Source organism: Eretmochelys imbricata, chromosome 11, assembly GCF_965152235.1.
Source record: "Eretmochelys imbricata isolate rEreImb1 chromosome 11, rEreImb1.hap1, whole genome shotgun sequence".
In the NCBI taxonomy this organism is placed as follows: Eukaryota; Metazoa; Chordata; order Testudines; family Cheloniidae; genus Eretmochelys; species Eretmochelys imbricata.
The window spans coordinates 28,374,291-28,387,385 of record NC_135582.1 but is presented as its reverse complement, the minus strand read 5'-3'; the positions used below and the strand labels follow the sequence as shown (position 1 = coordinate 28,387,385).

Here is a 13,095-nt window from a genome sequence, read left to right as displayed (position 1 = left end):
TCATATCTTCTGTGAACTTTGCTTTCCTTCTCTTCTCCCCCACAGTCCTGGTCAGAATACACATTCAATACTGGTTTTGCTGGAAAAACCCAATCGTACTCCGCAAGAGGGCGGGGAGGAGGTGTCAGTTATGGGTTGCTGTGGGTTTTTTTTTTTGTTTTTTTTGTTCTTTTTTTGTCTAGTGGCAAACTCATCTTGTAGGTACCCACCTCCCCTCCTCACTTCAGTCAGAGGTGTGATGTGCTTCAGGTAAAGCCACAGGAATGGGGAGCAGGAAGCCTGGGTCCTGTTTTCAACTCTTCCTCAGATTTCCTGTGCAATTTTGAACAAATCACTTAATCTCTGTGCCTTATTTTCATGCTCTGTAAATTGAAATTAATAGTACTCTAATTTACCTCATGCCTGTGAAGTAATGTTCTGTGGTGGAGGATGCTGTAGAAGGTCGAACAACCATTGATTTTTACATGGACAGATTTTCTTTCCAGATAAACAATTTTAGAGTCAGTGGGCTAAATTATGCTCCCAGATGCGTTCCTACCTTGGGCATCTGCATTCATACCTCAACCTACCAAGCTGTGAATGTGACACAGTGCAATGAAGATCCAGTATGTAAGAAGGTATCGTTCATGTAGAAAATATAATGCTGTATGACTCACTACTGTAAATAAAATCTGTTTATTATTTCTGTTGTAAATAATTTTCAACAAGTGACATCAAGTTTGAGAGCAGAGTATTATGTAAATAAATATCCCTCAAAATTAGGTACATTTGAGATGCATATCTGCATTTGGTTTAATAGTTTTAATCTGGATATAAATGCACCCAGTTGATGTGTCTTCTGTTAAAAGAAGTGCAGTGCAAAAGCTGGACAAAATATATAGTGGATAAAACATTAACTTAATTTTTTTTCTGAAGGCTGATACAATTAAAAATGCATGAGACACTGAATTACTTGATGGTTTCAATACGATTTTTCTGTTCTTTATGTTGGAGATACATCCATGTTTAAAAATCTTTTCATAATCTGCCACCACATATCATCTCCATACCAACCTTTGGCTACATCAGCCTGAAGTGTTAATGCCTGAACTTTGCTGGAGCACTATGGTGTCAGAAATTCTGTGCTCTTTCTAGAGTCTGGAAAAACAGAAGGTTCATATCAGCTGCACCTCTTTCTCCTGATGAACATCTTAGGAATTGCATTTGAGCAGTCTGCTCTGCAACATAATGAGGAAAGCTAACCAAAAAACCATAAATGCCTAAATTAAATAAAATCTTAACTGACGCTAGAGGTCAGCAGAGGGTGAGAGAATTTGCATGCAGCCACTTCACTGGCTAGGGCATGCAAATCATATCAGTGGATTGGTTCTCCCTGAAGAGCTCTTCTTCAGGATCTCTGTGTAAGATCAAAAGGCTCTATCAGAGTCTCCATCAGAGACTAGTTCAGGGCTTCTCTCTGACCACGTGGTCTGGAAAAGGCGGACTGGCCATTAACTCTCCTGTGTTTAGCAACATAAAGAAAGCTCAGGGAGGTCCAACAGCCCACACTGTGCATACCCAGTCCCTTAATGAGTCTCTGATGGAAGTTACTGCATGACATCTTCAACTCTTTCTATTAAGAATTTCATCCTGCATGCCTATCATCGGTGACTGGAACTAGTCAGAAATTTTCTGACGATGTTTTTCCATTGGGAAAATACCAATTTGTTGAAAGCAAAACATTTAGTGGAAATGTGTCAGTTTTGACAAATCTTCCAATGGAACATAGGTTTCAAAACTTGTGTGCCAGCCAGGTTTCTTGCCAGCTTGCCCACCCAGCTCTTTGGCATCCTGCCTGAAGAACTGCTTTGGAGTTGGGATCCCGATATCCAGGGTCTGTGGTTCCAGGATAGCCAGCAGCCCCAGAAAGACTCTCTGAGGAACAGGGACCCCAGAGCTTCCAGCCTCCAGAGCCAGCTACCTGGGTTGTCCAACTCTCTGGGCAGCTGGCTCCCCAGGCTTTGAGAGTCAGATAGGCCAGGTAACAAGCAGGTCCAGGAGCTTGGAAGCCCTGGGGTCACCATCTCTGAAACAGTCTGCATGTGGGAGCTGCTATTGAGCCAGGAACCCCCAAAGCCTTAAAAGCTCCTGGCTGAAATTGATATGATTCTTCTGTTTCAGGAATACCCACCACTTAATAGCAATGGTGAGCCTCTAGCATATTTTGTTTCAGAACATATTTCAGTGCTTCCAGAACAAATTATTGCAGGATTTCAGTTCTGTGAAAATTTCTGAATTGTTGTCTTTTTATCCTAATTCAGCATGAAAAAAATTCTGAAAATTCAAAATGTATTGCGCAAGGGAAATTTGGTTTCCTGACCAGCTCTATCAATGACCCCCTAACGTGCAAGCCAATACCATCTTTTGCCATAACATTATTTATGTGTGTGTATGCACTGTATAAATATACATTTATTCCCCTCTTTTGTGGTGCATTAAAATGATCCAAATTCAGAACAACTATTTAGCCCCTATTGTACAAGCCACCTGTCTAATAACATATCACATCAAATCTTTGACTTCTTTTAAAGCAGTAGTGCTCAGTCTTGATTTTTCTTTTAAACTGGTGTGTGTGTGTGTGTGCACATGCCTTTTCCAATCTGCCCAGTGTGCCAAAAATCCTTAGAGACAGTGATAGCTTCAGGCAGTAATTTATCCCCAACCCTGGACTGAGACCCATTAGGGTGAACCCTTTGCCCACTAATTGACTTCAGTGGCACTTCACAGGGATGCATATGTGAGTGCAGTAGCATTGGCTTACTTATGAGATTTCTAGACACGGGGCTGATTTCTAGACACATTAAGAGCTTGAGTTTGTGGCTCTAAGGGAAGACTGCTACATGGTAATCATATAACAAATTATAACAACCTGGTACCTTTTGTTCCTTTTGGCTGGTGATTTTACCTATTGTCTTTCATCTTATTCATACACTGACAGCTCTTTAGGGCAAGGACTGTCTTTATTGTTATATGTTTGTAGGATGTTTAGCATAATGGGGCCATGACCTTTATTACAACATAAGCAATAAATATATAATAATAGACCATGGAAAATCCGTAGGGGGCATTCATTCCATTGGGCTGGAGGGTTATTGAGCATTGAGAGAGAGGAAAAGGTTACTAGGATTGGATGCATAAACGGCTGGAAGTTGCAGAGCAAGGTCACTAGTGCATGCTAATCTGGTTAGAAAGGCTAGTATTAGGCACAGAAAGATCGTCTACAGGGGTTCTGCTAGAAGATACATTTCCCAGGGCAGGGAGGTGGCTGAACCTAATTTACAGTGTGTGTGTTTTTGGGGAGCGTGGGCGTGCGCCACACAAAGAGGTCATGGTAAACCGCGGGCTGGGAAATGATGGTGCCACTACAGGAAAATGGGGGGAAGGGGCTGGGAAGTTGCTGGATATTTACAGCTGGAGAGCGGACACCCTGTTTCGGAGGGGGAAGGGTAGGGAAAACTTCCCTGTCCTCGCCCCCCCAAAAAAGAACTCACTGGCTTCTTCTATAACGCCTCCCCCCCCGCGGGCGCGCGCGTGGCGCCGGCGCCAGGGAAGAGACACTGTCGCTTTAAGGCGTGGCGATGGGAGCGCCCGCCGCCCACGCAGCACAGGGCAGGCTGCCGGGAGCGGGCGCAGCAAGGCAGCCCTGATCCGAGTGGGCAGGGAGAGGCGAAGGCAGTGCTCGCCCCGCTGGCCGGTAGCCCGCTCAGCGCGCCTGCAGCCGGGGCAGAGGCGATGCCGCGCTAGCCATGTCCAAGCCCCCGCCCCCCTCCTACGGCAAGAACGGGCTGGGGGACGGGCTGCACCCCCCCGTCTTCCAGGTGCCTCCCCCTCCCTCCGCCCTTGCTCCGCTCTCCGCCTTCCCGGCTCCGGGCTCCGGCGGCTGCCTGGGCGCGGGGAGCATCGCCTCGGCGCCGGGCTGCAATGGCTGCGGTGGGTGCTGGGCTGGAGCCTCGCTCCCTCCATCCCCGGCGGGGCTGGGGCGGGCGCGGGCAGGGCCGGCGGGCTTCGGTTAGGGGGTGGCCCGTTACCGGAGCTCCGGGCTGAGCCACCGGCCCTTCGTGCGTCCGGGCAGCGCGGCCGGCTCCGCTCCCGGCGCTGGCCAGGCTGGACCGGCCGCTGCCCCGGCGGAGCGGGGTCCCCGCGGGCTCCCCGCGCCCTTGTGACCCGATCTGTCTTTCTTTCCCCCCCTCCCGCGGCGAGTGCAGGTGTCCCGCGGGACGGCGACCCGGCGGAGCCGCTTGAAACGATCCGACGGCAGCACAACGTCCACCAGTTTCATCCTCCGGCAGGTACGGCGCGGGCCCGCGGGGGGCGGCGGGGGGCGAGCCGAGCCGCAGGGCGGGGAGGAGACGGGGACCGCACCGCCCGGCTAGCCGCTGAGTGTCCCCTGCGGGCCGGCTCCTAGCTGGCCCGTTGGGTGTGAATCGAGTTTCTTTGGGGAAATGCCTGTCCCAGGGATTCCCGCCGCGCCCAGCGCTCCGGGCGGCCAGGGAAAGGTGGGATATTTCACCCCCTTGTGTCTAGCCAAGGCTTTTCAAAGTCGGTTTTTCTCCCCCCCCCCCCCCCATCCCGCAAACCAGGTCTGCGCTGCGGCTTTAACTTGCTTTGGTTTTAGTCATTTAGTCCGTATTCGTTTTGCTATAAGACAGGCCCCCATGGAAATACAGCGTCTGGGGGTTTACACAGCAGAGTCCCGGCGATCTAAAAGATCTCAGGTGTAGTTAGAAACCTTTGGGTAAACAAGAGTTTGTTTTGCGTAAAGAGGCATGAAGTAAGTTTTCGGGACAGAAACATCACTGAGATTTGGCTGAGAGGGGCTTTTAGATAAGGGCGCTTGCAGCTCCCTGTTTCCCAAGGGTTTGGACAAGGTAAAGGGAGTGAGAGCGGAAATGAAGAGGGAATGGCTCCCATTGACTTGGATTCGCCTTGGTTAAACTCGTAAGGGCACAAGAATTGGCAGCATTTCTGATTTAACTCTTTCTAGTTGTGGAGTATTTATTTCTCGAAAATGCTGGCTGACAACCCGCTAGGCTTTGAGATACTGTCTGTTAGAGTCCCTCTCGGCCACAAAGCAGGAAGATGGACTACTAGGTGCCCTGAGCTAACCTGGGTCACATCCAGCCAGTTCTATCAAGTGCTGACTGCAGAGTCCTTTTATTTAGATTTGCCTGAAAAAATTCTGCCCCCCCTACCCCCCAGTACAATGTATACTGAAGAATTCTGCTGTTTTCTAAGACCCTACTTGGTAGCTTAGTGTATTCAGGGAACTTCAGCACTGCCAACTGCAGCACCTGAAATATTAGGGCCTCCATACAATATACACAGGGGTTTGTTTTGTTTGTTTTTTTAGATATGACACATTTGTTATTTGTGTATGAAAATAAATGACAGTGTTTATTATTTTATACATCTAGTGATACTGGCATGTTCAGCACATATTAAATATAATTTAATGTAATTTTCTCTTAAATGACCCAAAAATAATTTGTGAGAAAATAATTTTATATTTTACTGATTTTTTTTCCATAAACACTGAACATTACAGCAGCAGGATTTGAAATTAAAATTAAAACATCAAAAGGTTATTTGTCCTGTTGTTCTCATAAGAAACAGTCTCTTTTTTTAGGCTATGAGCCATTTCGTTATAAACTAAGCTTAATAAATCATTGGAGACATTTTTTAAAGCAGCCCCAAATACTTTTGTCTGAATTTCCTTGCAACTTTATTTTGAAGCAAATTGCAATTGAAATTAACTTGGCAAAAATTGTGGATTTTTATGCATTGGAGCTTGTATTTTGTAGACCCATATATATTAAGGTCAGAAGGGACCATTACGATCATCTAGTCTGACCTCCTGCACAATGCAGGCCACAGAATCTCACCCACCCACTCCTGCAATAAACCTCTCACTTATGTCTGAGCTATTGAAGTCCTCAAATCATGGTTTAAAGACTTCAAGGTGCAGAGAATCCTCCAGCAAGTGACCCGTGCCCCATGCGAAGAGGAAGGTGAAAAACCCCCAGGGCCTCTTCCAATCTGCTCTGGAGGAAAATTCCTTCCCAACCCCAAATATGGGAATCAGCTGAACCCTGAGCATGTGGGCAAGATTCACCAGCCAGATACCCAGGAAAGAATTCTCTGGAGTAACTCAGATCCCACTGAGGGTTATTTTTTTGCATTGCTAGGCCCTAATGCTGTGCTTACATTTATGTGGTGGGTACTTTTGTGTCTGTGCAGAGCCCCACATAGGGCCCACGCAGATTAGATTGCAGGGTCAGGACTGTAGCATTTTATTGGATAGAAACTGTAATTATCGTTTCTATCCATCTGAGTCAGACCTGCATCTGAACACCCCAAAGCTTCGGGTGAAGTTTGGATTTGGATCTGAACTTATGCACTATTGCCAATACCAGGTGTTCAAAAATTACGAGTCAGGCCTAAAAAAAAAATCGTGAGTTTGGCTCAGAGATGATTTTAATATTACACTTTGGGTTCTTTGTATGTGTCTTCTAGTTTCTGAGCTATTTGTGTACAATTGGGTCATGTTTTCAAGTTATTCTGTGCAACCATAAGGGCTAGAAATGTACTTTTAAAAAGAAAAAAGCTGAAATTTTCAAGTAGTTACTTCACTCCAGGAGCTGGGGCTTTAAGGAAAACACCAAATATTGTGCAACTTGTGACTAAATTGTGAGAGTTGGCAAAGATGTTTTAGTTTTAGATCTGTGGGTACTAATTATCCTCCAGCAATAATCTTCCTCCTTCTGGCACGACAAGGATGTCACAGGAGCAATTTAGGTGACATCCTCCTGTCTATATTCACTCTTTGCCTTCTATTTCCACTCTTCTATTGTTGGCTGCTAGCTTGCCCCGATTAAAAACTAACATCCATGGTCTGATTGAAGCTCTGGCCTTCTTTTCCACGTGATGTGTGCTTAGTAAACACAGTTTTAAAGAAGGAAATTATAAAATGCCAATCTCTTTGATGGTTTGTTCATTCTTTGTTTATATCTAAAGAGTTTTCTTGTTTTGGGGTCTAATCCTGCATTCATTCCACATGCTAAACTCCCAGTGGGAGTGCAAGGAAAGCAGGATTGGGCCCTGAACAGTTTCGGGATGTTTGCCATGGAAAACGTCTTTCATTTAACTATACTGTATTGTAGTGCAGGACACTGAAATGGTGAATCATGATAACTCCATAGAAAAAAGAAATATATAACCAATAGAACTAATAATTTCCAATTGCTTTGTGATGTTTTCTATTCACTGCAGCTGCACAAACCAGAATGACAGCAATTCAGCTCTAGCAATCCTTGTTTTCATTGGAAATGAGAATGAGGCATCACTGTAGCACAACAGAGAGAGAACATGAAACTTAACATGACTTGAAGCCAAATAATTAGAATAATTGCAACAAAAAATACATGAATCCAATTTTAGTTCATGTTCATGGATTGAGCCAGTTCAGCAGGTCCTCCAGAAAGGGTGTGGGTGCTTACTGTACTTGTCAGGGAGAATCTTTTAGACTCTTTCTGTTACATCCTTTAAAGTGATGGATTTCCAGTGTAGCGTTAAAACATCGACTGTGGAAGTAAGACTGCATTTTATTTGTTGTCATTTTTCGTTTGCACTGTAAGGGAACTGAGCATCTGTTCCTGCATGTTGCAGTGTGCTCTGAATTCCCACTGGAGTGCAGGGCACTCAGTTTCTCCCAGTGGTGCTCAACACTATGCGGGATTGGGCTCTCTGCAGCTGACCTTGCAAAACCTTACTCACAGGAGTAGTATTTAGATGACTGCCCAGTTGAAGCCAGTGGGGCTACTTGTATAACTGTTTGTGAGTCAGGCCCTAACTACCTAGCTGTCACAATTGAGTTCTATTGCATCTGACATCTTATTTGTGTTCAAATGTGGAAATGTTCCCTGTGCTTTGCAGTTTGTTCAGTTTCTCATGTTCCAGTGCTTTGTGTAGTTCTTAACCATAGTATGTCTGAATAGCTGGTAGTCTATCTCATCGGGAATCAAGTGGGAGGTCTGTCTTTACTCATGGAAACCCCATATAATGCCCTACTAAAGAGATACACATCTGTTATTGAAGGGGCACTGTCAAATATTTGAGGCCTGGCACTTTGATCTTATTTATAATTGGTAATAGTTTGATGCTAAATCTTCTCTTGCACACCCAAAATGTATTGATTTTACTAGGAATTGTGAGTGTGCAGAAGATACGGAACTGGGCCCTTGATGGAGAAAGTCTTCTAGATGCGAAAGTCCTGATTTTTTCAGAACTGCACATGTGAATATATAGGTGCACAAAAAATGTACTAACTTGCATGCTTAGTTGTCATAATTGCCTGCACAACTCATAACTGTGCATCTATCTGGCCTCATTGTAGGGGATTTGCACATGCAAACAGCTAGCACATGCAAAAATCTAGCTTGCCTCTTGTGTGACTAAATACCCAATTTGTTTATACAAGTACTGCAGTTCTGCATGTGCAACTTTGGAAATCAGGCTCAGTCTACTGGCTTTTTTTAAAATCCACCACACTATCGCCAACAGATTTCCCAGGAACAGCCACTATCTCTGGGTCTCAAGACAATGAATTGTGCTTTCTCTGCCAACTCTGCAGTAGTAGTAGTAGCAAATACAGTCAGTAAAGCTATTCCCAGAACTGTGCTGACACGGTTGCTGTTTCTGCACCAGTATCTGATATGTTTTGGCACAATGAGGTGCTATATAGGCTGAAGCTGTTAAATAAATAGGACTTCAAATCCATTCAAATCATAGCAAAATAAATAAATCCACTAAAAGAATCTGCATTACCCAAATGAAAAAGGAGCAGATTGGTAGAGAAAACAATGTCATCTTCTGAGAGGTTATTACAGACACTAGAGATTTAAAGTAATAATAATAATAATTAATAAAAATTGTACATGTTTACTTGAAACCTTTAACAGTGGGAGATTCAATAATTCATTTAATAAAGACAGTAAGAAGCTTTCATTTGAGCTGCATGAGTTCAACAACAAAAATAACTCTTAGATTGCCTCCCGCCCACCCATGACGGAAAGAGCGTGGAAGAATTCGCTTTAAGCAGGCATTTAGGAAACGGTCACATTAACTCTCTCCATGAATTTACTATAATAAATTCCTTCCCATATGTCAATTTAACAGCACAAGACAACATTTCCTTTGCGCAAAGATGCTCCCTGTGTTTCCTTTGTGCGAGAACGAGTCTGGTTGTGACTATTCTCAGACTTCATGGTTAGTATTTGAATTCCTTTTCATTAGGAAAGAGAATAGAAACTTTTAACTCATAGCATGTATAGCAGTAATTAGGTGTATCCTGTTGGTCATCTCAGTTACTGGGAGCCTCCCCCTTTTTTCTGTGATAAGGATCAGGCTGTCTGGGACGCAGGCAGAAAAATATCAATTGGCAGAGATTAAAATGGAGATGTTTTGTAATGTTTTAGTTTTATATGCAACATTTAAAAGATAAATTCTAACCTGCATCACCAAACTATGTAGTAATAGCACAGTAAGTAGAGTTTATACTAAATCTGATCTAAACCTCAACTGTACTATAAACTGCAGTCAGTTACTGGAGTAAATCCACAGTGTCAGTGGAAATATGGAATTTTGCTGAATGTGTGTGTGTGAAATGCATAACAACAGTGTGATGGTCCCTTTTCAAGATGATCCATTCTTTGTTGCTAATTTTTTTGGTTCTAGTTTACATTTCTTCTTACAGAAATTTTTAGAAAAAAAATAACATTTTTGGTAAACTTTAAATTGTGAAATGATCTTTTTTAAATTTGCATTTTTTCCAGATTGTTTAATAGTGGTAAAAATTAGCAAAATGTTTTCAGTTTTATATATGTGTCCGTAATGGCAGAAATATTACTTACAATATCACAAACTTGGAATTATGACCATTAATGCCCATAATTGGTTCTGAACATATGATAAGTTATAATGATGAAAGTAGATGGAATGAGTTACAGATGGAGACAAATATCCATATGCTGAAAGTCATTGGGGTAGTATGAAAATTATTTATAGAATTAAGTGAACTGGTCTTTCTCTTCCTAAAATGGCTTAATGTCTGAGTCAGAACTTTTACTGAGGACAAATAAGCTGCACAAAGTGAAAGGCAATAGAATGGTGTGACCCTCCTTCCTATTCAGCAAAGCATTTAAGCATGTGCTAAACTTTAAGCACACAGTAATTGGACTACTTCTGTTTTAAAGTGCTTTGCTGTATCAGAGCCCTGCAAAGGTCCCGATTCTACAAACACTTACTTCCATAGGCTATTTTACACATGTGAGTAGTTCTGTATTGAACTTGAGGCCTCTTTTCATAAGAATAGTGTATTAGGGCTTGTCTGCATGAACACTTAGTTCACGGCAAGGTGGGGTATAAACCTACCCTTGCTGCTGCTGTTCAGAGAATCATAAAAATGTAGGGCAGGATAAGTCATCAAGTCTAGGTCCCTGAGTTGAGGCAGGACCTCAACTCAAAGAGCTGGGAGTTTGAAATGGGAGTAGATTAAAGCGCACTAGAGAACTTTGAGTGCATGGCAGCAGGGTCCACATGGACACTTATTGCATAGCAGGCTAGTGCCTGGTAGATTTACACCTCCGGTTCCTGCAAACAAAGTAGTTGTAAAGACAAGCTCATAGCACTGGTCTGATAGCCATATTTCTCCTAGGGGGATATGAACTCCATCTTCAGTTTAAAACAGACTATATTCCTGCTCACTTCCTGTCCTATACTGTTGTGTAGTTTTTCAGTGCATTGTTGAACAGCTTTTCTTCTGTTTCAGAGGCAATGGCATTTCATTGATCCGGTGAAGTGATCCCAGTATGAATGTTATATACTGTTATAAGATCATAAACTGACTTATCCAAAGCCTACTGAAGTAAATGGGATTATTTCCATAGATTTCAATGAATTTCAAATTGGGCCCAAAATACTTTGGGATCCATTAGCTTGAAAGGTTTCTTCTGGAAATAACTAACAATTAATTAATAGAAATATTTGGAACTATTTTTATTGAAAATTATCCCCTCACTTTGCTGAAACACATGGATATTGCAATACTGGATGGCTTGGTAGTGTATGATCAAATATCTGGCACAAACAAGGATGGGTGAGTAAGTCTGGTACTGAAGCTGTTAAGTACAATATTTGTACAAGAAATCAGTGTATAAAACTGTTCTTCTTATGTGGCAGGTGCTGCTCAATTATATTTAAGAACCCCCGTAGGGGACAAAAGTCAATTATCAACACGCTAGCATGGGGGAGTAAGTAGGTCAGCTGAAAACATGTGCTTATAATGTTGCAAATACTGTAGTAACAATTTATTGTTTTGGAAGCTTTTGTATCTCCAAATGTTGTTCCAACGCTGTGCGATTTGTAGGGAATTTTTTTTTATTTGCCTCATGGTCAGGACCATTTTCATGGTCTGATTTTATTTTTTTAAATAGAATGTATTTCTGTGAGAAAAGTATGGCTTCTTGCAAAACAACACAATTATCCTGAAAAGCTATCGCTACAGAACCATTTTTAAATCAAAACTACATGACACGCAACGCCTGCTTCTTTATTGCAAATGGTGCCTGTTAAATTAACTGCGGAGATGTTAGTGATTTCTTCATAGACGTGAACCAGAAGCCATTAAAATCTCTGTTGTGCATGCAGTAACAGAATTTAGGGGGAAAAGCCCCAATGGGATGCTAATCAAAAGCTTTTTGTAAACACAGTAAAGCAGCAGCTCCATCAGCAGGACCTGGACAAGAAATCCCCAGGGAAAAGTGAACTCCTTAAACAGCTGTACAAAGAAGGACTTTTCATATCTGGTGAAACTGTATTAGAATGGTTTCAGAGTAGCAGCCGTGTTAGTCGTCTTTGATCCTGTAGCCACACAGTAGCCTCTCTCCCCTCCAGATCACTCCTCAAAACCCACTTCTTCGGTGTTCCATCTGAGGCCTGGTCTGCACGCAGACTTTGTAGCAGTATAACTTCCAGTTAGGGTTTTTTAAAATTTTTTTTTGAAAACCAAAATAGTTCTTCTGCTATGACCCCCAGGGTGGACGCAGTTTTATTGGAATAAAGGTGCCTTTCCTATAGGAGGAAAAAGCTATACCAGTATAAACAATTCTATACCCGTATAGCTGTATCCACACTAGAGGGGTTGTACCACTTTACTATACTAGTATGGTTTGTCCAAAATACAATATGCTTAATTTGACAATACTAGTATAGTTAAAGGTTTCAGAGTAACAGCCGTGTTAGTCTGTATTCGCAAAAAGAAAAGGAGTACTTGTGGCACCTTAGAGACTAACCAATTTATTTGAGCATGAGCTTTCGTGAGCTACAGCTCACTTCATCAGTATAGTTAAAGTGGCACAACATTAGTGGGTAGACAAGGCCCTGTCTATGCATTTATACCATGTTTATTACCATGGTATCTGAGCGCTTGTACGTCTGTTAAGTTGATCCATTTATTTTTATAAAAGGCAGTAGCAATTATTTTTGTGCTGCATGCAGGTAACTTCATGACCCTATTCTGGTAAGTTTTCCTCTTCTTCTGACCTTTCTTTGTGTCATGCTGCATCTTTTTCCTAACATAAGTCTAGTTCCTGTAAACCCTTCCTCATACAAGTAAGAGTTTTTAGAATCTGGCTCTTTGGGGCATGGATTATGGGCTAGACATTGGTCTCCGTTCCAGAGGTGTAAAAGTAGAGTAGCTCAGTCTGTGTAACTAAGATCAGGATCTGGCCCTGTCTCTTCTACTTGGTCCTCATTTTGCAAAGTCCTTTAGCATGTGCATAACTTTAAATACATGCTTAAGGGCTTTGCTGAATTAGCACTGTGATCGTTTACCTGCTTGAAGTTAAACATTTGCTTGAGTGTTCTTCTGAATCAGGGGCCTTAATAAGTACAAGCCTGTTCCTAAAACTATTGAAGTCAATTAGAATCTTTTCAGTTATGTAAGTGGATTTTGAATCAAGCCCTTAAGTGCCATTTACACACGTGGCTCTCATGTAAAAT

The 13,095-nt window shown here is 42.6% G+C and overlaps 1 protein-coding gene across 1 annotated transcript in view; it reads left to right on the top strand.

Annotated features, from left to right (window-relative positions):
• The first annotated feature begins 3,785 nt into the window (after nucleotides 1-3,785).
• Nucleotides 3,786-13,095, top strand: part of CACNB4 (calcium voltage-gated channel auxiliary subunit beta 4) — a 188,887-nt gene continuing 179,577 nt past the window's right edge. Inside the window, exons 1-2 of the mRNA XM_077829777.1 lie at nucleotides 3,786-3,857; nucleotides 4,245-4,328. Of these exons, the coding sequence (XP_077685903.1) occupies nucleotides 3,786-3,857; nucleotides 4,245-4,328 (156 nt within the window). The remainder of the gene's footprint in view (nucleotides 3,858-4,244; nucleotides 4,329-13,095) is intronic.